Here is a 26951-nt window from a genome sequence, read left to right as displayed (position 1 = left end):
CAGAGCTGCAACTCCTAAAGCAGTCTCGGCCGCGGACTGATGGGACCAATGGGAAAGTTTCTGGAAAAACTTCCTGACCATCTTATGCTTAAATTAGGTAATCACAATAATTCAATGCGAGCGTGCATTTTAGAAGAGAACTGAACTTTCCTGATTGCGGGAACCCAAATGGTGCAGTGCAAAAACTGGGATCTAGAGAATCAGTACAGCGAGTAAGGGAGGAGAGACGGCGGACGAGGAGGCCTGCCTTCCTAAGCGACACTATTCCCAATTGGAAACCCAGGTGATTTTAATCTTGAACACAGAGTTCAAAGGAACTAATGGTGTGTAATCCGGGAGCGTCCTGCGGAAGGAAGATTTAATTTCCTTAATAGCTAGAATTTGTTAGTACTTCAGAATCCTTGCTGTATAAAACATACCACTGGCAGTGGTGGGATTCGAACCCACGCCCCCGAAGAGACTGGAGCCTAAATCCAGCGCCTTAGACCGCTCGGCCACACTACCGGACGCGCTGTCACTCTTTGCAATTACCTTCTTCATTCTCTCAACATTTTGCCCCAGCATACCAGTGCAAAATTCTGAATTTCGCGGAAACAGAGCTCCGGATAGCATTTTAATTCATCCTTAGGAATTTAAGCAAACGCAAGGAGAGGAGGAATTACTGAATCTTCACTCGCCCCGGGAAGTGTGGGCTAGCAGGTAATCGACGATTATTAGCGTCAATGTCTCTGGAAGACCTTTATCTTTTCCTTAACCTAGGCAATAAAACACGGAAACTTTAAAAATCCTACGGTGATGTGCAAGTTATTCCAGAAGACTGAATAATAAGAACTCTTTGCTGTTGGATCGTGGTTCTGTGGGTGCAAATATTGCTTAGAGTGCCATGGGGTCGAAGTTCAGGTCACTTAATAGGCGCCCTTTGGTTCACAGACCTGTAAGCCTGTCACTGCGTTCAAAGGAAACTCCCTCCTGCAGTTTGAGCATGGCGAGGCTGGGTGTAATTGCCGGGCTTCTTGTTGAGGAAGAAGGCCGCTCTGCACCCTCAGGTAGACCGACGCCCATGCCCAAGGTAGAATCACGGCTTCCTTTCATAAGGACCGAAGCGACCCCCAGAAGGCGGTCACATTCCAAGGGCATCCCCAGCTCAGAAAGGGTGGTTCCCGGGCTTCCCTGGAGCCCTGGTGCTGCTCATTCTCTTTTCTTTTCTTTCCCTTCCTTTCTTTTCTTCTCTCTCTCTCTCTCTCTCTCTCTTTCTCTCTTTCTTTTCTCGGCATCTCTGTCTGTCACCCAGGCTGGATAGGCGACACCCATGGCAGTGGTGCCCATCTGGACTCACTGCAACCTCCACCTCCCGGGTTCAAGCGATTCTCCTGCCTCAGCCTCCCGAATAGCTGGGAATACAGGCGTCCGCCACCACGCCCGGCTAATTTTTTGTATTTTCAGTAGAGATGGGTTTTACCATGTTGGCCAGGCTGGTCTCGAAGTGCTGACCTCAGGTGATCCACTCACCTCGGCCCCCCAAAGTGTTGGGATTACAGGCGTCAGCCACCCCACCTGGCAGCTTATGAGCTTTCTTAAGCTTTTGGGCTGAGATGAGGCGGTTTTCTAGATACAGGATCATGTCATCTGCAAACAGGAATAGTTTGACTTCCTCTCTTCCTATTTGAATGCCCTGTATTTCTTTCTCTTGCTTTATTGCTCTGGCCAGAACTTCCAATACTATGTTAATAGGTGTGGTGAGAGAAGGCATCCGTGTTTTGTGCCTGTTTTCAAGGGGAATGCTTCCAGCTTTTGCCCATTCAGTATGATGTTGGTTGTGGGTTTGTCATACATGGCTTTTATTATTTTGAGGTATGTTCCTTTAAAACCTAGATTATTGAGGGGTTTTAACATGAAGGGATGTTGAATTTTACAGAAAGCCTTTTCTGCATCTATTGAGATAGTCATGTGTTGTACCATTTCTTTCTAAAGGAACAGAGGGAAAGCTAGAAAACAGTTTCGTAGGTGATACTTGGGGTCTCCCGCACCCAAAGCTGGAATCACTGACCTGCCAACAACCGCACTGGGCGCAAAGCCCTGGATTATGTATTATTTATATTCATTTTTGCTGTATCCATTTGGCTGTTTTCTTGGTCTGTGGATCCAGAAATTCTCCTGGGAGTCTAACTAAAGTTAACTAATTTTAAGTGCTCCCTCTGTCCTCCATCTCAATCACTCAAAAAACCACAACCCTTTCTCGCCTCTCCTGGCCCTAGGTCTCTGAGGTCTCTCCTGAAGCTCTGGTGACCCAAGGGGTCAGGTTGAGGGAGAACAGAAAGGACAAAAGCGTTCTTCCCTGGGCCTTCGCGGGGGCGGGGGCGGGGGCGGGGGCGGGGGCGAAGGTCCTGCGAGTTCACGGTCACCGCTGCCAGGAGTTGGGGGAGGCGAGCAGAAAGGAAGTTCTTAAAAAGCAGCTTTAAAATAGGGCTCAGGGAGCACCGAATAAACGTAGAACCCAGGCAGGGAAGCAGGGTCGGCATAGGAAAGGGATGGGACGTTCGGAGGTCGGAGGCAGGCTCTCCTCCCGCCCCCCACCCACTCTAGTCCGGGCTCCCGCGGTGCCTTCCAGACTCACCCTGTGTTACATCCGCCTCTTCACGCCTTGTCGCCCTCTGGCGCCAGCACCCTCCTCCCCAACCTCCAGCTCATGGGCAATCTAAGCTCACTGGGTACCCACCCTGTAGGCCCTGACCAGGTCTCTTTCTCCCTAGAAGGAGGAGGTCAGCACCCAAGGCCCGCAGGCAGCATCTCCAAGGTTTTGAATCCAGCCGGATGGTCAAAGATATGGCCTCCTAGGCATCACTTAAGACTGAGAGATTAAAATACCCATCGCCAGCCCCTTTGGCTGAATGGATTTTCAGGCGCGTCCGTGTGAAGAGACCACCAAACAGGCTTTGTGTGAGCAATAAAGCTTTTTAATCACCTGGTTGCAGGCGGGCTGAGTCGGAAAAGAGAGTCAGTGAAGGGAGATGGGGTAGGGCCCTTTTATAGGATTTGGGTAGGTAAAGGAAAATTACAGTCAAAGCCGGTTGTCCTCCGGTGGGCAGGGGTGGGGGATCACAAGGTGCTCAGTGGTGGAGCTTTTTGAGCCAGGATGAGCCAGGAGAAGGAATTTCACAAGGTAATGTCATCAGTTAAGGCAAGGACCCGTCATTTTCACTTCTTTTGTAGTTAAGGCAAGGACCAGCCATTTTCAATTCTTTAGTGGTGGAACATCATCAGTTAAGGCAGGAACAGGCCATTTAAATTTCACTTATTTTGTGATTCTTCAGTTACTTCAGGCCATCTGGCTGTATACGTGCAGGTCACAGGGGACATGATGGCTTAGCTTGGGCTCAGAGACCTGACACGTATGACTACTAAGAAATTTCACATTGTGTTTTCAAGCTTTGAAGGAAGCCTTAGGGAAAAAGGAGTGTGAGCTTACTGCCTCCATCAGTACACGCAAGTCTTTGCCAGGGTCAGAAGTGGAAAGACTAAAGTTCTTCTTAAACTAGAGAGAATCCTAGGAATCCTGTGCCACCATCTCAGGGTGTAGGCCCGGGAAGCATCAGCTTGAAAGAAAAAAAAAAAAAAAGTGCCTGGGGCTCTTTAGGACTTGAAAGAGCCGGAGGGTGAATGGGAGGGGAGAGAACAAATATTTAAAGTATCTGTTGCACTATTATGCCTAGTATTGAGTCAATAAGAGACTTAGGGCCCATGAATGGGCCTCATATTGAAACTTTTGATGAGATCTCCAGATGAGATTTTACAGTCACATTTATGTCTCTTTGGGTTTAAGTGTTAGTCTGATAAACATACCCGCTATGGTTTGGATATGGTTAATTTGTCCCCGCCAGAACTCATGTCAAAGTTTGGTTTCCAATGTGTCAGGGTTGGGAGATGGGCCTAGTAGGAGGTGTTTGGATCACAGTAGTAAATTCCTTATGAATGTCTTGGTGCCCTTTTCTCTGTAGTGTGTGAGTTCTGGCTCTGGTGAGATTGGATTACTTCCTTTGGGAATGGATTAGTTCCCTGGGAGAGTGGGTCGTTATACAGCCAAGATGTCCTTTTTTTTTTTTTTTTTCCGCTTTGTATGTGTCTGCTTCCCCTTTGACCTTCTCTGCCATGTTTTGACCTAGTATAGTGGCCCTCACCAGAGGCCTGGCTGATGCTGGTAACATGCTTCTCCTACTTCCCAGGCTGCAGAACTGTGAGCTAAATAAACCTCTTTCTAAATTACTCAGCCTCAGGTATTCTATTATAGCAACACAAAACAATACTCCTTTGGCCAGGTGTGGTGCTCACACCTGTAATCCCAGTATTTTGGGAGACCGAGACAGGCAGATTGCTTGAGGTCAGGAGTTCAAGACCAGCCTGGACAACATGGTGAAACCCCATCTTTACTAAAAATACAAAAATTAGCTGGGCATGGTGGCACGTGCCTGTAATCCCAGCTACTCAGGAGGCTGAGGCAGGAGAATTGCTTGAACCCAGGAGTTGGAGGTTGCAGTGAGCCAAGATCGCACCATTGCACTCCAGCCTGGGCAACAGAGACTCCAGCTCAAAAACAACAACAGCAACAACAAAAACCTCATAATACTCATTTAAATAACCCATAGTTTCTCTATGTATTGACTTTCTTTTTTTTAGTATTAAGATTCTCATGTGATGGAAGTGATCTGAGCCCATCTTGATCTTTTTTAGTGCCAGATCAGGCAATAAAAGGAACCATTCAACAGGAAAGAACCTAGTCATCACAGCAGAGCCCTCTTTGATCCTGGAATGCTGCAGGTTCAAATTCCTCAAACTGACAGGTATCAGAGCACTTTCTTATCAAGAGAGAAAGTACCACACTCTCCTGTTCTTGGCTGAAGTTCCTTTACTAACAAGTGGGGATGGCTTCTCCTATTCAATTTCCTATTCGATGTTGCTCGAGTACCTATTTCCTGCCTTGTGCTCACGGGATCCTTCAGTAGGGAGGGAGGAAACTTGGCCTGTTCCTTTCGAGAAGTGGGTTGCACAGCTCAAACAGTAAGTGCCCTGAGACCCATAAGCCAGGTGTCTTGGCTTTTCTAGTAGAATGCCAAATTTGCTGCATACTTAATTGCCCAGCATCTAAGGCAAATGGATAACCACCCTTTTGGAAAGATGCCTGATACAAATACATGCAATATATTCGTCTGACTGGCACATGTCTATTCCTTCAGTCTTCAGCACGGAATGCTGGTATTCTAGGATCTAGCATTCTTTAATATTGTTGGAGAGTTTAATCTTGAATTTCCTGCTATCCATACCTTGTTAATAGTCCAGTTGATGAAAATGTATAGATGAGCAAGAGATTTATTTAAGGCCTTACTATGCAAAGTGTGATTGGAGGCCAGCAGCATCAGCATCTTCTGGTAGCAGATGAGAAATGCAGAATCTCAGGCCTACTGAATCAGAATCTTAACAAGCTCCCCAAAAGGTAGAGTATGCATTCAATTTTGAGAAATACTCTATGCACTAACTTGTGTATCAAATGTTCTATGCTCATTTAGAGCATCTGAAAGTTCCCACCAGAATCTTTCTGGATTAGTCTGCAGCAGAAGACATGCACTACATTGCAATGTAAAGCTCTGTTCCTAGCTCCAATAGAAAGCCATCCCCCTGTTGGCCTGTGGACCCCTCTATGTGCTATAAAATCTTGCTTAAAATTAAATACTATATTTAAATTAAATAATATTTTTGATGACTGCATCAGATAGTCAATGCTTTCAGGATTTATCGAACCCCACTTACATACTTAGCTCTGATATGGTTTCGTATGGTTATCACATTGACCATCACAGTAAAGCAAAGTACTGTGGTGTACTTAGAAGTTTTCTAGGCCGGGTGCAGTGGCTCATGCATGTAATCCCAGCACTTTGGGAGGCTGAGGAAGGCAAATCACAAGGTCAGGAGTTTGAGACCAGCCTGACCAACATGGTGAAACCCGTCTCTCCTAAAAATACAAAAAAAATTAGCCGGGTGTGGTGGCACACCCCTGTAATCCCAGCTACTCAGGAGGCTGAGGTAGGAGAATCGCTCGAACCCAGGAGGCGGAGGTTGCAGTGAGCCGAGATCGCACCACTGCACTCCAGCCTGGGCGACAGAGAAAGACTCTATCTCAAAAAAAAAAAAAAAAAAAAAAAAAAAAAAAAAAAAAAAAAGTTTTCTAAAGTAAATGCTCAAAGTAAAAAGAAGGAAGGGAAATATCCTTATATTCAGCAAAGAGATTTAAGCCCCTTATTTCTAGTTTGTATTTGTCTTTCCAGTTTTCACTGAACTTCATCAGAGAGATGGGACAAGAGGGACTTCATGCAATAATCCAGTGAAATCAATTACCTCTGCAAGCTTCAGGTGAAAAGAAATGCAATCTTTGAACTATGGTATGATCAACGGGAATGGAAAGGGGAAGGACATGAGACATTTTTTATTCTTTGTTTCTTTCATGCCTCTGGTCTCATTGTCCTCCTTCACCTACTCAGTCCCCACAAACACTGTAATAGTCTTGGTGCTTTGGGTTTAAAAAGATCATGTCTGATGTACAATTTAATTTCTTCTTTGATTTCCCTCTACTGCTTTTCCTAGTCCCTGACTTTAATTCCATAGTATGCCAAGTTCTCAAAACATGGTCAGCTTCTCAGTGAATACACAGGAGTGTTTACAATGGGTTTAAACATTTGAGGCAAGCCAGTGGGGTGCATCTGCCAGGAAGCCTTTTGGGACTTGGAAATAGAATCTTGCCCACTTCACATCCACCAAATAAATCTGTGTTTATTATTTGATCAGGTTTTAGGAAGGAGCAGAAGACAAACAAGATTATTATCCTTGCTCATTGGGAACTTGAATTTGAATAAAAGAAAGTATCTTCTCCGCCTTTTACAATATGTACAATACAAACCTAGAAGAATGAACAAACACACAGAGACACACACACTACACTTAGATGGCAATACCAGTGGTAAGTGATAATCACCAGAGTGAGTGTAGCCTCAGTTTCCAGAAGGTAAAATGTCTGTGGAAATCTGAAGAAAACTTTTGAGCAAGTGCAAATCAAGGCAAGTACTTGTTTGTGTGTGTGTGTGTGTGTGTGTGTGTGTGTGTGTGGCTAAAGCTTTGCAAAGTCAAGTTCCTTGATGTCTGCGATAAACAATCTATGTATCTTGGAAACCAGTATGCCTGTCCATAGGTGTTCCTGGATGTTGTTACAGTGAATAATTGGTTGACTCCTGGTAATTGTGCCTACTTTTCTGGGATATAAATTCCTGACTTTTAAAAATATTCTATAGCCAATGAAGCTGAAAATTACAAAGTCTCCTCCAAAGGATGACATAATTTTCTGAACAGAAGCTCCTTGAAATAGTGCACTGTCATGTAAATAAGTTATCACTCATTAGACTTCATTCTTCCTGCTTGGTTTACTAGAAATTCAGTCCTACCTAGACCCTAGACAATCTATCCTGGAAAATTAGTAGTAGTGTTCTTGATAAAAATATTTAAGCTGATTCTAATCATGAGGAAATAAGTAAATATTAAACTGAGATCTTATATGACGAAATAATCACATTCAGTATGTGAGACTTCCTAAGAGACAATTGCCATGAGAAAAGAAAGTCTAAGAGGGTAATTTTTTTTTTTTTTTTTTTTTTTTTGAGACGGAGTCTCCCTCTGTCACCCAGGCTGGACTGCGGTGGCTGGATCTCGGCTCACTGAAAGCTCCGCCTCCCGGGTTCACGCCATTCTCCTGCCTCAGTCTCCCGAGTAGCTGGGACTAACGGAGGAGACCACCCCTCATATCGTCTTATGCCCAATTTCTGCCTCCAAAGAAAGAAGAAGTAAAAACTAAAAGGCAGTAATGAAATCCACAGGCAGACAGCCCGGCGCCACACCCTGGGCCTGGTAGTTAAAGATCGACCCCTGACCTAATTGGTTCTGTTATCTATAGATTACAGACATTGCATAGAAAAGCACTGTGAAAATCCCTATCTTGTTTTGTTCCGATCTAATTACCGGTGCATGCAGCCCCCAGTCACCTACCCCCTGCTTGCTCAATCAATCAGGACCCTCTCACACACACCCCCTTAGAGTTGTGAGCCCTTAAAAGGGACAGGAATTGCCCACTCGGGGAGCTCGGCTCTTGAGACAGAAGTCTTGCCGATACCCTCGGCCGAATAAACAAACCCCTTCCTTCTTTAACTCCGTGTCTGAGGAGTTTTGTCTGAGGCTTGTCCTGCTACAGGACTACAGGCGCCCGCCACCATGCCCGGCTAATTTTTTGTATTTTTAGTAGAGACGGGGTTTCACTGTGTTAGTCAGGATGGTCTCGATCTCCTGACCTTGTGATCCACCTGCCTCGGCCTCCCAAAGTGCTGGGATTACAGGTGTGAGCCACCGCGCCAGGCCAGGAGGGGAATTTTCTAGATTAAAGGAGACCAAAGAGAAGTTACAACTAAATGCAGTGAGAAATACTGTTTAGAATTTAAATCATTTTAATAGGGAGGGGGTAAGTGGGGAAATTTGAATATGGACTGTGTGTCTATTAGCATATAAGGAATTATAAATTTTCTTGGGTGTGATATGGTACTAATATTCTGCTCTTGGATAGTATATGTAAACAGGGGGATGGGGAGGTAAGAAGGATGCGAATGTTACTAATAATGGGTGTTCTAGTTAGAGGATATACAGGTTTTATCGTAGTGTTTTTTTTGTTTTTAACTTTTCCCTAGGGTATTTACTATACAAACAGACAGTGGCCAGAACATATATAAAAATAGACCTCTGACCAGTAGTAACCTACAACAACCAGTGCAGGAAGTCAACCCACAGTGACCAGCACAGGAAGCCAGTCCATTATCTCTCTCTTTTTTTTTTTTTTTTTTTGAGACGGAGTTTCACTCTTGTTACCCAGGCTGGAGTGCAATGGCGCTATCTCGGCTCACTGCCTATCACTGGCTATCTCCGCCTCCCAGGTTCAAGCGATTCTCTTGCCTCAGCCTCCTGAGTAGCTGGGATTACAGGTATGAACCACCACGCCAGGCTAATTTTGTATTTTTAGTAGAAACGGGGTTTCTCCATTTTGGTCACGCTGGTCTCGAATTCCCGACCCTCGAACTCCCCCCCGCCCTCAGGTGATCCGCCCACCTTGGCCTCCCAAAGTGCTGGGATTACAGCGCCTGGCCAGTCCATTATCTTTAAGCCAGACTTTTAGGAGGTCAGACCACAATCTCTAAGCAACCAGCCCAGGAAGCCAAACAATAACCTCTGTAAAAACCAGACCCAAATGGCTAGGAATTTATGAATAACTAACACCTTTCCTGTTATTTGTTTCTGCTTCCAAGTTAGGATCAACCAGAGAAAGCCAAATATGCATCCCTAACCAATCACATAGGATGCCCCGCTTCTAGTTAGCCTGCCCCCCGCGTCCTCATGCCACAGTCTCCAGTCAGGGCACACTTGAAGTCTTCCCTTTGTCCACTATAAAGTTTTCCTACGCTTCTGCCTACCTTTGAGTCTCTGCCAAATCACAAGTGACACTCTTTTGGGTCCTCACTTCCAAGATGGCAAAGAGAAGAAATAACAATGGTCATGCCAAAAAGGGCCACAGCCACGTGCAGCCTATTGGCTGCATGAACTATGCCCTATGCCTACCCAAAGGTAAGACTATTAAGAAGTTTCATTCAAAAAGTAGTAGAAACTGCATCTGTCAGGGACATTTCTGAAGCTAGTATCTTTGACGCCTATAGGCTTCCCAAGTTGTTCGTGAAATTCTGTTACTGTGGGAGTTGTGTCATTCACAGCAAGGTAGACAGGAATTAATCTTGTGAAGCTTGCAAGGACCGAACACCCCCACCCTGATTCAGACATATGGATGCTGCCACATGACCCCTACCAAAGCCCATAAAAGATGGTGAGTCCTTAAGGACTAAAGAAAAACTATCCTCTAGAGAAAAATAATAGGGAAATTATATTTTAAAAAAATCACAAGTGAAGGCTGCTAACTCCTTTGCTATAGAATGCTCTAAATACCCTTTGCTTGTTCTCATTAACTGGTGTTCATTTATTTCCACATTAGGATTAAATTTTTTCCAAATGGAAAGTTGAGGGGAAATGGAAGAAATACAGACAAACAACCAAAAAAGCAATTAAAAATATTGCTAAGATTACAACTAGGGGTCAAGTTGCTCAGCAGAGGAAGTGCTCAGGATGGGCCAGAATACACTGGAGCACAACCAGGTTTGCTGTTGCTAAGTCTGATAAACTAGTAGAAGGGGCTCTTGGAGTTTCCTAGAGTCCAACAGGCCAACTCCAGTGAATTGTGGAGTAAGGGGCTGGAAGAATGAGAATATAACATAAGGTCCTGGGACAACCTTTGATAGTAGGAGGTGGGCTCAATGTGGACAGGGTCAATTGGTCAAAGGTTTATTTGTACTGATAGAGGAGTGAGAACCCTCTCCACAAAGCCAGCCTCTGTCTAGGAGAAACCAGAAATATCACATCCATGGTTGTTGCCCTGGCTTCTCTCCTTGGAATACTTCTTTGAATACTTAAAATTATTATTATTATTATTTAGACTGAGTCTGGCTCAGGCTGGAGTACAGTGGCCCGATCTCAGCTCACTGCAACCTCTGCCTCCCGGGTTCAAGCAATTCTGCTGCCTCAGCCTCCTGGGTAGCTGGGACTACAGGCACGTGCCACCATGCACTAATTTTTGGTATTTTCAGTAGAGATGGGGTTTCACCGTGTTAGCCAGGATGGTCTCAATCTCCTGACCTTGTGATCTGACTGCCTCAGCCTCCCATATTTAAATTATTCTTAAATGTATAACAATCTGTGGTTAGAAGATAAGAAATCAATTCGTGTAGGGAATAGAAGTGAGCTTGCCAAATTGTGATAGGGTGAGAATGAGGGTACAGATTCTAAGAGAAGGTGAGGAGCCATGAATACTATCAGAGAAAGACAAGCAAAGAGAGGAGGTGTAATCCCAGCACTTTGGGAGGCCGAGACGGGCGGATCACGAGGTCAGGAGATCGAGACCATCCTGGCCGACACGGTGAAACCCCATCTCTACTAAAAAATACAGAAAACTAGCCGGGAGAGGTGGCGGGCGCCTGTAGTCCCAGCTACTCGGGAGGCTGAGGCAGGAGAATGGCGGGAACCCGGGAGGCGGAGCTTGCAGTGAGCTGAGATCCGGCCACTGCACTCCAGCCTGGGCGGCAGAGCGAGACTCCGTCTCAAAAAAAAAAAAAGAGAGAGGAGGAGAAACAGCAAAGAGGAAGAAGGCCGTTTGAGAGACAGTTTACACTGCTTAGTAATTTTGCCTATGGCCAGTCTCTCTGAAAATAATGCTAATGAAGATAATACTAACAATGATTATAATAATAAACACCTATTTCTAAAACAGGGACACTGAGACCTGGCAGAGTTAAATAACCGATTTAGGTTTTTTCTAACCACTGCACTACATACTGTATGTCTATACCTGCCAAAAATCACATATCAACTATGACCAAAAGTTTATTTTAATTTGACTTTTCTGCTCTAGAAAAAAGGTAGGCCTACTTGTGTCCCCCGATGTTAAAAAAAAAAAAAAAAAAAAAAAAAGGTAGGCAACTTGCCATTTCCTTAAGCTATGTGGTGTGTCTTTAGGTCCAAAGAGATCATGTTAGAGGTTTTCTCCAGTGAAGTGTCTTATGTAGGCAAATAGAGTATAACGATTCAATTTTTAATTCAATCAGTTAAAACAAAGCCTTGTAGTTCTCTTGGGAGCAGAAGACTGAGGGTTAAACACCCAGGAGTCTTAGAAGGAACAGCCCTTGTCAGGCTACAGAAGATATGTATTCATCTCACCTTGGGACAACATTGTGAGGCCTCTTCCTAACTCATCCCAAATCCAAGAATATCTGCCACAAATGCCTTACTTTGCCTATCTAAATAGAGCACTTTTCTTCCTTGAAAATGTGTAAGGTCAACAGCATCGTGTTTTACGTTTAAATAATGAAAATTAAAGGAGACAATGAATCATAATAACCTTACAGATTTCTTACAAATTTTGCGATCTTGGACATGAAAGCACTAAAAAATTGTAAGTAAAAAAGCAGACCTGTGGTCAGAGGGTCTAAATCTTACTAAGTAGAGTCGCGTCACTTCTTGGGTTTTCATGAATCAGTGCTTTTTTTCAATGTTCTCATCTACGGCTTACTTGCTATAAGAAATGGGTACGAGATCTTTCTTAGTTAAATAATTGCTTAGTTTCTGTTCACCAGCTTATATAAACAAGGTTTCTAAAAATTAAAAACAATCTTTTCTAAAAAGTCGTATTATTTTCATACCAACTGTGTATAAATCTGTGTATGTCTTTAGGGAAGGATTAAACTCTTCTTCCTCAACACCCCTTTTCCCTGTTTGCTTCTACCTCTGGACCTTGGAGAGTGAGGGATTAACTCCAGAAAGGCAAGTTTAGAGGTTTGGGGATCTGGATTGAGAAAGGAAAAAATCGTGGAAAATCTCTTCTCACCTCCGTCCCTGGATTTTACCACCATATTAAGCCGAAGGAGTGCACTACAATTTCCTTGTCCATCAGACGCCCTCCGTAGACGCCTCATATTTCGGGGAGGTGTGTGTGTGGGGTCGCCCTTGTACCCAAAGATCTGAAATTCTTACATCAACACCATTTCCATGCACCACAGAGGCACAGTAGGCAACGTCTCAAGAGAGTATCAGGGTGAGGAACGGGAAGACAGCCTGGTAGTTGCTGTGCTCAAAGCAGAATCTTTTCGAGGGATTTACAGAGCACGAAAATGTTCTCATTTTGTAGGAGAATATCCTGGAATTTTACTCAAGCTAACATCCTATTGAATAGCTAGAATGCTAGCGGCACAATAACAATCTATAAGGTAAAAGGTAGAAAAAGCGAATCCACGCGAGGGCTCCATAGCTCAGGGGTTAGAGCACTGGTCTTGTAAACCAGGGGTCGCGAGTTCAATTCTCGCTGGGGCCTGTGTGTTTTTTCCCCTCTTGCCCACAGCAATTTTCACATCAGAAGGTAAGCGGGGTCAGACAATGCGGCAGCAGAGTGGCTGTCGCTTGGCACATCTGCATGACTTCAAGTCGGCGCCGCTTCGGCAGTCATTTAGGCGAGGCGGGTTCACGCCTGCTACAGAAGCTGCCAGTCTCAATGACTTGGGGCGTGTGGTTTACTTCTGCTGTGCAAATAAGTATGCATTCCTGCCGATAGAAGGCACCCAAGAACCTAGTTCATCAGAAAAATGCCTAATGATTTGAATAAGCCTTGGGGCATAATTTAAAGAGCTTTATGTGGTGGCTCGTTGGTCTAGGGGTATGATTCTCGCTTAGGGTGCGAGAGGTCCCGGGTTCAAATCCCGGACGAGCCCTCGCTTTTTCAACACGACATTCCTATGTGTCGTGTTGAAAAACGTCACGACTGCACTTTGCTCTCTCTGTGTACTGTGCTTTGAAAAATTGCAGCCAAAGACTCCCCAGGGATGTGAAACAGCAAAGCAGAGAAAGCCCCAGGTTGTCTTTTTCATTCTCTCTGACAAACTATAACACATCTTCTTCTCCTTGCCTACCTCTAGCAATCCTGTCAAGTCAAATAAAATAGCGTATGCAAAGTTGCTCGGAAACTTTAGCCCTTGCTAAACATAAGGAGCTGCTTTCTTTCCTGGGAATGAATTGGGAGCTGACACATACTAACATTGTCATCATATGTAACTATATGATGTGTTATCTTTTAAAAAAGGTTTATGGCCGGGTGCGGTGGCTCACTCCTGTAATCCCAGCACTTTGGGAGGCCGAGGCGGGTGGATCACGAGGTCAGGAGATCGAGACCATCCTGGCTAAGACAGTGAAACCCCGTCTCTACTAAAAATACAAAAAATAAGCCAGGCGTGGTGGCGGGCGCCTGTAGTCCCAGCTACTCGGGGAGGCTGAGGCAAGAGAATGGCGTGAACCCGGGAGGCAGAGCTTGCAGTGAGCCGAGATGGTGCCACTGCACTCCAGCCTGGGCTACAGAGTGAGACTCCGTCTCAAAAAAATATATAAATAAATAAAATAAATAAAAAGGGGTTTATATGTTATTACATAATATTGCCTTTTCTTCTCCTTTTCCTTTCTTTCCTTTTTCCCCACCCTTTCTGCTTTTTGTTTGTTTGTTTTGTACTGTGAGGCAGGCAATGAATTCTGTGAACTCCAGTGGAGCAATAGAGTGATGAGGGAAAGTGTATCTCCATAGGCAAATTTTGAAATGTTAACTTAAAAAATAATGTTTTGTGAACCCTTAGCAACTTTCTTTATTGTGTGAATAACTATTACAGAATAAAACGATTCCATTAGAAGTGAACTATAGCTCCTTCTGGAAGCAGATGGACTAACTTACCCACATCAACACTCATCGTCTCTGTCTTCTGTCTTGTTTCAAGGCCCATCTTTCACTTTTCATATTTAAGGACAGCTCCTTCAGTTTCACATCAGATGAATTTTCCATTTCCTCTCCCTTAGGTAAGGACTTGGTTTCTGAAATCAACATTACCTCAGCACCTCCACCCCCAAGCCCCTAAGAACACACACAGCAGCTATTTCCCCCAGTGTGCCAATCATTCCCATTAGCATACAAACCCCAAACAGCTGCAGTATCACCAATCCTTAAAAAAAACGCCTTCTTAACCACTCTTCCTAATTCTCTTTCTTCTGCATAGATAAAAATAAAAGTTCTTAAAAGTTATGCATTATGTATCTCAACTTCCTGCCCTCATGCTGTCCTCTACCAATTATGATCAGGCCTTTTTTCTCCACCACCCCACTTGAAATGGCTCTTGTCAAGGTTACCAACGACTTTGATGTTTCCAGATCTAAAGGTCACTTTTCAGTCTTCGTCCTACTTCATTTCTCATCTCAGGAGGCTACTTTTCACTCTCTTTTGATGGCTCCTCCTCTCCTGACCTCTCAATATTTGAGTGTTGTCTTGCTCTCCCCTTGCCCATTTTTTTGTTTCTCTCTCTATACTTATCAAGTCAAGAGGTTTAACATAGCATCGTATACTGATGACTCCTATTCATAAGCCTGGACCTAGATTTGTAGATATAGTCACCTGCTTGCCCCAGCATGTGAACGAGTTACAGGCATCTCAGAATTAACTTGTCTCAAATGATACCCTTGATTTCCTGCCGCTCCTCTTCCAATTGCTCTCCAACCACCACCCCTATCTCAGGAAACAGATCCATCATTTATCCGGTTTCTCCAACATCACATCCAATCCACTGTTCTATCTTCATCTATTTCCCAACACACTCATTATCACCCTAGTTTAAACTCTCCTTCAACTCTTACAAATCCCATGATAGCCTTCTAATTCATCTTCCTACTTTTTCTCTACTCCCTATTCTAGAGAACGGCCAGAGTTATCCTATTAAAATGTAAGCCAAACAATACTCTCCTCCACTTAAAAGCAGCCAATAACTTCTCACATTTAGAACAGAATCTGTGATCGAGCTCTTGTGTGTTCCGGTGGTGTCTGTCCCTCTGATAGCAACTGCTTACCCCCTCCTCCTCCTTCTCATTCACTTTCTTCTAGCTATACTGGCCCTCCCGCTGTTCCTCAAATCCATGGGCCTTATTTCTTGTTCCGGACTTTTCATTTACTGTTTCCTTTGCCTAGAACATCACTTCCTCAAATATTTGTATCCCTCTCTCTCTGTCACTCCTTCTGTGCTCAAATGTTACCTCTTTAGAGACAACTTCCTTGACCACTCTTTCCAAAATAGCCTCCAATTGCCATTATACCCTACACTAATTTATTGCTGTTCACAGCATTTATCACTACTTAATATTATTACATGCAGTTCTTTCCTTCTTTCTTTCTGTTTCCCCTACAAGAATATAAGCTCCAGGAAGGCAAATCTTTTGTTGTGCTCGATTTTGTACACTCAGCACTTAGCAATGTGTACTATACATAGTTGGCAATTAATAATGAATAGATGAATGGATGGACGAATATTACCACACTCCTGGGCACACCTGCTGATCTCCAGAGGCCACAATTAAATGGCAATTTATTTCCAGTTTCTGTAGCGTCAGATTGGAATCTTCCTACGGATAATAGCCATGGCTATGGAATTATGTTACAAATGGAAACCTAAATTGAGCTTTCTTGTCTCTGCAGACTAGACGCTAAGCACCTTACATATATTTATTAATTTTCATAATAGAAGTATGTATTATCTCCATTGTACAAATGAGGAAATAGAGGCACACAAAAGGTAAGCAGCTTGCCCAAGTCACTATTCCACAGTCAGGAATGTGAGAATTGCCACCGCTTGCATTCTAACAGCCCAGCCCACGGTCCCTTCAGCATCCTTCCCACGTCACTGCACTACTGTCCTTATGCCACATTTGTTTTCTACTCAATGATGTTTTACAGTGTTTCAAGAGCATTTTTTGTAATTGTAGGATTTATTTTTCCAGTTTAGACTGTGAGTTTCCCTTGTGGGTAGGCATTATTTTATTCATCTTTCTGTACTCCTCAAAAACTAGAACAGTGCGAATTACGCTCGTCTACTTAAAGGCAAAGAGCTCAAAATATGCTTGTCCACTTAAAGGCAAAGCAAAGGCTACACATGAATGTTATTAATGTCCTAGCACTTTCCCTCCTCTGGGAAACCATGGATTCAAAAGCATCTTTATGATCTTGAGAGGATTTTACTGTCTTTATGAAGTACTTCACATTATGAAAGACTCAGAAATACCAGACATTCCAAAATAGCGCACAGCTACATTCTTTACCAACTGGAGATACGAGATTGGGTGCTAAAGAAAGGTGAAGAGACTGTGTTAACGTGGTAGCGCCAGTACAGTAATCGGAATACACGGATGTTTTTCCAAGGGGAAAAAAAAGACCACATGGCAGCGGTGGGATTCGAACCCACGCCCCCGAAGAGACTGGAGCCTTAATCCAGCGCCTTAGACCGCTCGGCCACGCTACCAGCCGGTAAACAATTAAGAACATATTCTCTACCCTTTTCTCTCTTACCCTCCCCACCTGCCAACTTCATGATCCTGTATTTGTAGTTTTACCGGATTTTTTCTTTCTTTTCTTTCTGGTTTGTTTAGCTCTCCTTCATCTTTTAAGCCGCACTATTTGAAATTGGTGGAAAGAGTTATAATACATGTTTCAAAAGGTGTCCCGAGATAGGGAGGGTAATCTTGTCAGGTCTAACGGTTTGGAGCGCCAGGCCCGTGCCAGGTAAGGCGGGTCACCGGGCAGCGTCACGGCCCTCTTCTGCCTCGGGGTCTCTCCACGAAGGGCGCCCTGCGGCGACAGCTTTCGCCGGTCGCGGGCACGGCGGTCGGTACCTGCTAAGGACGAGATGCCTTCCGGCCACCGGATAACTTGGGACGGTCCCTGATTTGCCCGCTCCCTGTTCTGCAGCATCTTTGGCTCACTCGGAAGTGAAAACATGCAGCTAAATTATTCCCGCTGACGCCTGAACATTGTTCCTAAAAGGGATCTGCAGTCAAAAGGCGCCGCCTTCCGGAATTTAGGTGAGAAAACCTGCAGTGATTAATTTTATCCACTAGGTGTCACCCATGCCCATGGTTATAGAAGACGACAGTGACCAACTGTAGACGTGGCTAAAACTTTCCTTATTGAAGTTTAGTAACCCAAACAAATTTTACAGGTGGCTCGTTGGTCTAGGGGTATGATTCTCGCTTAGGGTGCGAGAGGTCCCGGGTTCAAATCCCGGACAAGCCCTCTGTTCTTTTTTCTCTCCTAGTCAGCTGGCCCCCATAAAGTCACAGATTTGCTGTCGGTGGACATCCCAATAAAACCACGGATTTATTCATGTTAAACACCATCGCACAAAGTAAGCACCGTCTGAAGTTAGTATGCGAGTACCATCTAATGCTCCATTATTTCAAATATATGTATTTCATCTTTAGGCAAAAATGCTCTTTGTCATGGTATTACATTACGAGGATACATACCAGGTGCTACCACATATCATGTAGTATTTCTTTTACATAAGCATTATTTTAAGTCAACCACCTTTTCACTTTTGCAGTTCTTTGTTATTATCCAGGAATTGTTCATTCGGGACAGGCATATTTTAACAGTTTCACATAACCCTCATTTTGTAAGCGCAGAGGCCAGCAGATGGGGCGAAGGTCTTGTCACATAATAAAGCCTGGGCTCTGTCATTCAAGCCTGAGCTCACTGAATCCTTCTGTGTGTGCGTGGCGGTGGGGAACTCGATGGTGTAGCCTCTCAGGAATGAATTTCTCCACAGGGATTTGCAATCGTGTCTGCATATTAGAGTCACCTGTGAAACTTTTTTAACCATCCACTACTGAGTCAAGCTTTTTCTTTCTCTCTCTCTCTCTCTCTCTCTCTCTGTCTCTCTCTCTCGATGGAGTTTTGCTCTTATTGCCCAGGCTGGAGTGCAGTGGTGTAATCTGGGCTCGCTGCAACCTCCACCTCCCATGTTCAAAAGATTCTCCTGCCTCAGCCTCCCAAGTAGCAGGGATTACAGGCCTGCACCACCACACCTGGCTAATATTTTGTATTTTTAGTAGAGACAGGGTTTCACCATTCTGGCCAGGCTGGTCTCGAACTCCTAACCTCAGGTGATCCACCGGCCTTGGTCTCTCAAAGTGCTTGGATTACCATTGTGAGCCACCATGCCCAGCATAGGAATGGTTATTTTTCAGGAAAAAAGCTCCCAAGATGTAACTGGAATTGCCCTGGGGGCTACATATACTACCAAGTTCCTCTACAGGCCACAGCCAGAGACCATGCAGGGCGGGGTTACTCTATAAGAACCCTGTGTCCTACTCTGCGTTCCTCAGAATCACCCCCTTCTAGCTGGTCCTTGATCTTCCCTAGTTACGTTTTCTTTTGGGTACAACCATGTGCCAAATTATTTTGCCTCTGCAATCCTCCTTACTTTCCAAGCCACAGAAATGGAATGTGGTATGAGCAAGAAACTCAAAGAGGGAAAAGACAGCCTAGTGGTTCACTCTGCTTATTTGAGAAGGGTATGTGGCTGCGTGTGTTGGGGGGAGGGAGGCTTTCACTGTCTATGCAACAGCTAGACCCTCAGAACACCCTCTTCATCTCTATTCCCCTGCTACCAGTGGGGTATTCAGTGTTTACATCCTACAGTTCAGCCAGATGTGTCCTGACTCATCTGATGAACAAGAACTAGAAATCACAGGTATTTTTCACTTAATTCCTAGCTACACTGTTGAGTATTTAACTTCTGATACTTCTTCAGATATTTAGAAGAACTATGAAACAAATAATCTTGGAATTATCCTTTATTCCTCTCTCTTACAACTCATGTTCAATCCCTCAACGAATGATGTTGGCTCTGTCATCAGACTATTTCCAGAATTCAAACATTTCTCACCACCTCCTCCACCACCACTGCTCTAGTCGAAGCCATCACCATTTCTCATCTGCCCTATTGCAGCAGCCCTTTAGCAGGTCTCTCTGTTTTGTCCTTGTGCCCTCAAATCTATTTTCCACAAAGTAGTCAGAATGATTCTTTCAAATCCTAGGAGCTTGTTGTTTCTCTGCTTACAACCCTCTGTGCATCTCTGTCATGCTCAGGGTTAGGTTCTAGCCCTAGCTGAGGGCTGAGGGGAGTGGGTGGACGTGGGGCCGGGAGCTGGAAGAACACTCAAGAGACAGCAGGTAAATGAGACATGGCTTTCTTCAGCAGCCCCTTCGCAGGGTCAGTGTTACATGTATACACTACACAAACGATAGTGACTGAGAGCCAGGGGGGGAGCTTCCTTATGTTGTGCCTACATGGCTATGATTATATAAGATATGGGACTGTGCGCTTGTGCCCCAATCCCGATGAATCATCTAGGCTGTTTATCTTGCCCTATGCCTGCTTGACCACACACAGCCATGTTCCTCACACTCCACCCCCTAGGACTAGGAATCCTTTTGGTGGGGACCCGTGCACATATGACACACCCTGGACCCATAGGCCACAGCCACAACACAGAGAGGAACAACTTACCACTAATATTCCTGCTATGCTACCTATTATTATGAGAGCCCAATGTAGGCCAGAGCCCAAAGACGCCCACTGTCTCTGCAGGCGGTCATCAGTAAGGTGCTCAGTCACCTTAATCTCCTATGACACCCCTTGTAAAGCTGCCATTGTATTCCGGTGATTGTCAGGGATAAATGTACAACATTGTGTCCCTACAAGGGCACAGGTGCCACCTTGGGCAGCTGCGACTATGTCTAAGGCCGTCCGGTTTTGCAGCGCCACCTTCCTGATCTGATCAACTTCATCAGTTAACCAAAGGAGGGCACCTCAGGCCCGAGCTGTGTGGTCTGCAAAGGCTGCAACCTGCTTTTCTACAGTAATGACGCCTGCTCCAGGGATCGTCATTGCTAAGAGATAGAACCACCAGGGGGCCTGCTGCACTGGCAAAAAGCTGGAACACAGTGGCTCCCAGTTACGCCGCGACTAGTCAATGTGGGAAGCACAGTGGCAGGCACATAGGGCCAACCCCAGGTACAATGTCCAGTCCAATTGGCTGGCAGATAGGGCCATCCTGTGTCCCCACAGACCCATAAACTCCCAGGGGGCACAAAGTCCATGCGGGCCTGGCCTTGGTAAGGCCGCTTGTTCCACCACACCCTTGGTGAGGTGACACATGTTATATTTGCACAAACCTCAGTAGGCAACCATCCCACAGTGACTTTACCCCAGTGCTGCTCTATACATTGTGATACCTGCAATGGGGGCACGAAGTGTTCTCCCATTGGCCAGCCCCATCCATCATGGACACTAGAAGTCAGCCAGGGGGCAGGTTTGCCATAGGTTTTGTGATGTCCTCTATCCAAAGCCCGCCCTGTGGCATCCCACCCATTGTCCGTGGGACCCCAAGCTTCTAGCCATGTCCAGTTCTTCAGAGAAGCAGGATACACGTTCCAGGGCAAACCGTCCGCAGCTGCTGCTGGAGGGGGTGGAGCAGATCCAACCGTTGGAGACACTGGTCACATCAGCGGAGGTGTGGGCCCAGCCCACAGTGCTGTGGGAGCGTGTCAGCCTATAGCCAGAACAACAAAGCAGGCACAGGTATTAACGGGTAAATCACGTCCCTCAGGCAAAATACAGGCTAACGTTTCTTTTTTGTTGTTTTTTTGAGACAGAGTTTCACTCTGTTGCTGAGGCCGGAGTGCAGTGGCACGAGCTTGGCTCACTGCAACCTCTGACTCCTGGGTTCAAGCAATTCTCCTGTCTCAGCTTCCCAAGTAGCTGGGATTACAGACATGCGCCACCACCCCTGGCTAAGTTTTTGTATTTTTAGTAGAGACGGAGTTTCACCATGTTGGTCAAGCTGGTCTCGAACTCCTAACCTCAGGTGATCCACACGTCTCAGCCTCCCAAAGTGCTGGGATTACAGGGATGAGCTACTGCACCCGGCCAATACAGGCTAACTTTTCTTCTCTGGGTAGCAATGCAGCTGCCAAGGGCTTCTGCCCTGGGTGATGACACCACACCTTCTCAGCTCCCCATGGTTCTTTTGGGGCTTGTACCCAAGCCAAAGTCACAGGGAACTCAAAATAGGCCACATAGACAGTACATATATAGGAGGGTCCCTTCCCTGGCCGGTTGCCCTATGAATGGTCAATCGTGGAGGTCACACATTAAATACCCAAGGAGTCACATGTAAGTCATACTGCAGATGCTCCCCCCAGGGGGCCACAATAGCTAACCATCTGCAGTGGGGTGCTTGGAGGGTCCATGGCCAACACCAGCTTTTCTGTTCCCCTGCCTTCAGGGGCGCTGGGGCAGGCAACAATAGATTATTACCATTTGTCCCCATACCTGGTCAGAGGAGGGCATCCTTGGTGTGTATCTGTAGCTGGATGGGGATGGTGGCCCAGGGTAACAGTGTCTCCACCAGGGCTGGGCCACCTTTTCGTGGTTGCTCGTTCAAATTTTAACACAAAATTTTAAGTGATGGTAGAGCAGATGCCCTTAACCAGATGGCAAATGTGTTGCACTGGCCCCTGATCAATTCCCTGCAAGTAATCGGTCCAACCTGGGTGTGGATGTCTGTGCTGCCCTAGTCTGGGGGGTTGTTACCCATGAATGCACCCACGCTGCTATTGGGTAAGTCGTTCGCACAGCGACCGCAGCCCATTCTGTCAAGCTCTCACAGGCCTGAAGAGCAACATATACAGCAGCTACATGCTTCTCTATCAGTGAATACTGGAGCTCAGCTCCCTTCCGCAGCTGGGACCAAAAACCTATTGGCGTAAAGTGCTCCATGCGCTGCCATAGGCCCCAGCTGAAACCATCTGTAGTCACATGTACATCAGGTTCAGATGGGCGCCCATGATCAATTCCTTCTAAGTAGCTGGTCCAACCTGGAACTCCAGCCCTGCAAAGATGGGGGAGCAACATGCAACTGTAACCCATTCTTCAGGAATCCGTTATATTGCTCAATCATGCCAGCGGCTTGTGGGTTATAAGAAACATGAAATCCCCATTGTATGTCCATCTGCTGTGCCCACTGTTGTCCCTGCTGTCCAGTGAAATGTGTTCTATCACTTTCAACAGCCAGGGGACAGCCAAATAAGGCACATAAGTGTTGCAGGGCTCAAATGGTGTGTTGCTGGTCAGCCGCCCTGCAAGGGTAGGCAAAAAACAAGCCAGTGGCTGTATCTACAGGCATATGTGTAGCCCTGTGATTTTGGCAGTGGCCCACTGGAATCTGTTTCCCATCTGGTTAAGGGCATCTGGCCTAGTTGCTGTGTTACACTGGGCAGTGCCTCTGTTTGGGGTATGCCTGAGCACACGCTGGGCACTTCCAGCAGGACTCCAAAGTGTCCTGCAACGGCAAAGACAGACTCCAGTGCCTACTGACCTGTTGCATTCGTTTACTCCCTGCATGTCCCAGTTTCCTATGTAGCCACAAGGCTACATCTTGTGTAGGTGCTGACTCTCACCATCAGACCCTGGCCAAGGCATCTGCCTCATCATTACCGGAGGTGGCCAAAGACACATGACCTGACACACGATAGATAGTTACATCTTTCTGATGACCTGTTTGCCAGAGGTCGTTCCACGTGGTTTGGCCCCAAATGGGCCGATGGCCTACAAGCCAATTCTGTAACTTCTAGGTAGTCAGCCACAAAGTTAAACCTCGACAGACTGCTCAGCTATTGGTGCAAAGTACTATAGGCGACTCCTTCTTAGTAATCACTGTCCACACCACTCTAAGTTCAGCCCTTTGGCTGCTTTGTCTGCATCCATTATCAGACCATATGGTATCGCTGCTAGGCTGGACTGCTACAGCAGTCCAGGCAGCAGTAGCACCCCGGCTGGACCTATTTGTATACCGTACCCCTACAGGAATGGGAGGGCGCCCTTTAAATGGTGATGGCTCAAGGTCTGGGGTGCCTCAGGTCCCATGGCCTTATCTTGCATTAGGACTACAGGCCCTAAAACCTCTTGTAACTCTGCTGCTAATAGACTTGTACTTAGTATACTCTGCTGTTCTAAGGCACCCCGCTTTGCTAATGTGGATGTCTGTGCTGCCCCAGTCTGGGGGGTTGTTACCCATGAATGCACCCACCCTGCTATTGGGTAAGTCATCCGCACAGTGACTGCAACCCTTCCTGTCAAGCTCTCACAGGCCTGAACAGCAGCATATACAGCAGCTAAATGCTTCTCTATCAGTGAATACTGGAGCTCAGCTCCCTTCCACAGCTGGGACCAAAAACCTATTGGCATTCTAAAGAGCTCCATGCACTGCCATAGGCCCAGCCGAAACCATCTGTGGCTACATGTACATCAAGTTCAAATGGACACCCCTGATCAATTCCTTGCAAGTCCGGTGCTTGCTGAATGGCCTGCTTGGCAGCCGGAAAGCTTGTTTCAGTCTCATCATCCCAATCCCAGGTAGCCCCCTTTTTTGTTAACTGGTACAACAGTTTTATCATTTGAGTCAAATGGGGCACGAATACCTGCCAATACCCCAAGAGGCCCACAACAGTCTGCAGTTGCCTCACCGTGGTGGGTCGGAGGCATGCCTGGATTTTATCAATGACAGCCTCTGGTATGGCGTTTGTCTTATCTGATCAAACAACTCCCAAGAATTTGGCAGACAATCCAGGCCCTTGGACCTTGGATTCGTTGACATACCAACCGCATGCTGCCAACTCTTGCCGCAAGAGGGACACTGCTGCTTCTTAATCTGCAAGAGAATCAGAGGTTAACATGGTATCATCAATGTAATGAAACAGACCCCTTTTGGACATTTCCAGGCATCTAAGTCCATGGCAACAAGACCATGACAAATGGTGGGGCTATGCACACAGCCCTGTGGCAGCACAGTGAAAGTCCATTGTCACCCTTCCCATGTGAAGACCAACTATTTCTGGCTCTCTGGAGCAATGTCGATGGAGAAGAATCCATTAGCTAAGTCCACTACAAAGTGGAACTGTCCCAGTTCCATTGTCAGGTAGTCCCTCAAATCCATGGAATAGCTCCATGCAGAGGGGGTGTCACCTTATTCACTCCTGGTAATCCACTCTCATCCTCCAAGTCCCATCAGGCTTTCCAACTGGACATACCAGGGAACTGTAGGGGGTATGGATGTCCCACACTATTTGCACCTCCTCTAACTTCTTAATCATCTCAGTTATCTCTGTATACCCCTCTGACAAATGGTATTGATGAATGGAGATAACCTGCTGGGGTTGTGGCAGAACTTGGGGCTGGTGACGTGTATAAGCCTACGCAGTCCCGGCCTTACTACATGAACCTGGAGTCTGAATTCTCTGGCCATGGTGTGTAAGTCCAGACCATGCAAAATGTCCATCCCCAGAATATATTCAGGTATAGGAGAAACATATATAGTGTACAGGCTGGAAGCCAAGCTGCAGAGACACAGCTTTCACTTTCACTGACTGGCCTCCATAACCATCAATGAATGCAGCTTTTCCCTGAAACTTACCTGTGTTCCCATAAACAAGACTGCAGTCTGCATCAGTATCTACCAGTGCTAGGATCTGCTGTACATTGGTGGGGGATTAGTGGATTGCCAGTTCCACATGAGGCCACCAGTCGTCCGGCCCCCCCACCAAGCCAAGCACTTCAGCCAGTTCCTAATCAAACAGGAAGGGCCCCGTCTCTTCACCCATCTGCAAATAGTCCTTGAGCTGCCGTGTCCGGGCGGGGCTGGGCTGAGCAACAGTATTTTGCCCCCTCGGCTATTATCCGTAATTGCTGCTGGGGGGACAATTGCCTCCACAGAGCCAACAGCATTCCATTGGGTTTCCTGTCAGTTTCTTCCCAGCAAGCCCAGCTGCAAGTAAATCCAGCCACATCTGCATACGGGTCACCCGCTGGGGTCCCTTTTTATTTCGCGGGGTGGTTACCTGTGCAGGGGGCATCTTCCCCTTCTTTATAGCGCGGATTCCCCAGTCCCGCTGATGGCCTTCTGCCTCCTCAAGGGCTGCCATAGCAGTAGTCACTTCCTCTATGTGGCACCCCACATATGGAGTAAGAACAGCAGCTAGACAGCGAAAAGCACTTGGAGGCTGCCAGCCCAGCACAAGATCCCTCATCTGGGAGATAAAATGTTCATCATCTAGCTTCTAGGTATTCAGATCAAACATAGCCTGCCGCATACCCATCTCCAAGGATACTTGTACCAAATCAGCATATGATGGCCATTTACTCACAATTTCCGGTATCTCTCCGGCATCATTCCTAACAGTCCATATGGCGGCCATCAGCCACTTGATTAACATGCGTTCACCTTGCCCTTGTGCCAACTGTCGGCACAGCTGCAGCCACTGATGAAGCGAGGGGTGATTATGATAGAAGCCAGCTTCTCCATCTCGGAGGCAGAGCGAGAAATGCTGTCAGCCCTCTCATCCCCAAAATGGGATAGACAGGCAAGGAGGGGCTCCGCTGGGTGCTCCCTGCATTGCTTACCTAACTCCTGCAACTCAGTGGGAGTATAAGCACTATAAGAGGTGTATTCCACCACTGTGGGGGGGCCTCTGGGCTCTCCCCTCGGGTCCCATCAGCTGCTCATGTTCTACCTTCTGATGGATCACAGGACAAGCCCGCAGCAGAGGAGCCTCCTCCTCAGGATCAGACCAAGCGGGGAGTGTCCCGCCTGGAGGACGGGCTCAAGGTCATGCCAACAGCTGTTTCCCGCTCCTGCTCCAGGCTGTTTATCTGAGCCTCTAAGTGCCCTGCTTGCACCTGGAGGTCCTTTACCCCCAGGTTTTGCTCCAAGCTGTGCATTTGGGCCCCCAGGAACCCAACTTACGCCTGAAGGTGCTTTAGCTGTGCCGTGTCCCGCAGGGACTGAGCCTATACTTCATGTAGTACAGTCAGCAATGCCCATCCAACTCTGCTGGTGAAGGTGCATCCCTTCTTGGTGCTGTGAGCTTCCAATTGCTTCAGTGCCTTCTTCACACTCGCAGGAGACCCGTTCATTGCCTCCCATGTTTCCACTGGGGCCCATCCAAGCAGCGCCTCTGCCACCGGGTACCACAGCTCATGCTGCGGCCACATAGTCTGGTTCTCTCACTATGGAGTGTTCCTTACGCCACTCACCTTCCCCATTCTGCCTAGTGAACCTATGCATCCTTCATTTCCTTAGACAAGCCTTCCCAGAAAACCCAGAATAAGTGAAGTAGTCTGTTTTGCTTGCATAAAACCTTGCAATTTCCCTTGTGGTCCTTATCATTAACATAATACATTTATTATATTTCTTAGCTTTAAAAAATTGTCTGACTGTTTCATGAGGGCAGAGACAACATCTGTCTGCTTTCCTGTAGAAATCTCTGTTCTAAGCACAGTGCCTGGAATACAATAAATGTTCAACAACTA

At 46.3% G+C, this 26951-nt stretch overlaps 1 protein-coding gene, 1 long non-coding RNA gene and 5 other non-coding genes across 9 annotated transcripts; 4 read left to right on the top strand and 3 right to left on the bottom strand.

Moving 5' to 3' along the window:
- Nucleotides 1-422: 422 nt before the first annotated feature.
- Nucleotides 423-504, bottom strand: TRNAL-UAG (transfer RNA leucine (anticodon UAG)). The gene has a single exon. It is a non-coding gene; the product is annotated as a tRNA-Leu (tRNA).
- Nucleotides 505-929: 425 nt separating this feature from the next.
- LOC144330145 (uncharacterized) lies at nt 930-8293 on the top strand. 3 transcript variants are annotated; one of them, XR_013396044.1, is made up of 5 exons: nt 930-1046; nt 4726-4835; nt 6315-6399; nt 6832-7003; nt 7698-8293. It is a non-coding gene; the product is annotated as an uncharacterized LOC144330145 (long non-coding RNA). The 3 variants fall into 3 exon arrangements; XR_013396045.1 differs by having other exon boundaries at nt 948-1069; XR_013396046.1 differs by lacking the exon at nt 4726-4835 and having other exon boundaries at nt 943-1069.
- Nucleotides 8294-12966: 4673 nt separating this feature from the next.
- TRNAT-UGU (transfer RNA threonine (anticodon UGU)) lies at nt 12967-13039 on the top strand. The gene has a single exon. It is a non-coding gene; the product is annotated as a tRNA-Thr (tRNA).
- Nucleotides 13040-13361: 322 nt separating this feature from the next.
- Nucleotides 13362-13433, top strand: TRNAP-AGG (transfer RNA proline (anticodon AGG)). The gene has a single exon. It is a non-coding gene; the product is annotated as a tRNA-Pro (tRNA).
- A 3524-nt stretch (nt 13434-16957) lies between these two features.
- TRNAL-AAG (transfer RNA leucine (anticodon AAG)) lies at nt 16958-17039 on the bottom strand. The gene has a single exon. It is a non-coding gene; the product is annotated as a tRNA-Leu (tRNA).
- A 698-nt stretch (nt 17040-17737) lies between these two features.
- TRNAP-AGG (transfer RNA proline (anticodon AGG)) lies at nt 17738-17809 on the top strand. The gene has a single exon. It is a non-coding gene; the product is annotated as a tRNA-Pro (tRNA).
- Nucleotides 17810-19754: 1945 nt separating this feature from the next.
- Nucleotides 19755-26227, bottom strand: LOC144330144 (uncharacterized). Its single transcript, XM_077940498.1, has 3 exons — nt 25057-26227; nt 24110-24294; nt 19755-21135 (listed from the first exon to the last, which is right to left on the bottom strand). Exons 1-3 carry the CDS (start codon nt 25087-25089, stop codon nt 20922-20924), a joined length of 432 nt encoding a protein of 143 aa, XP_077796624.1. The 5' UTR covers nt 25090-26227; the 3' UTR covers nt 19755-20921.
- Between the last annotated feature and the right edge of the window lie 724 nt (nt 26228-26951).

The sequence above is a fragment of the Macaca mulatta genome, chromosome 7, assembly GCF_049350105.2.
Source record: "Macaca mulatta isolate MMU2019108-1 chromosome 7, T2T-MMU8v2.0, whole genome shotgun sequence".
Lineage (NCBI taxonomy): Eukaryota > Metazoa > Chordata > Mammalia > Primates > Cercopithecidae > Macaca > Macaca mulatta.
Note: the sequence above shows the minus strand (reverse complement) of the source record. Positions and strands in the feature narration are given on the sequence as shown.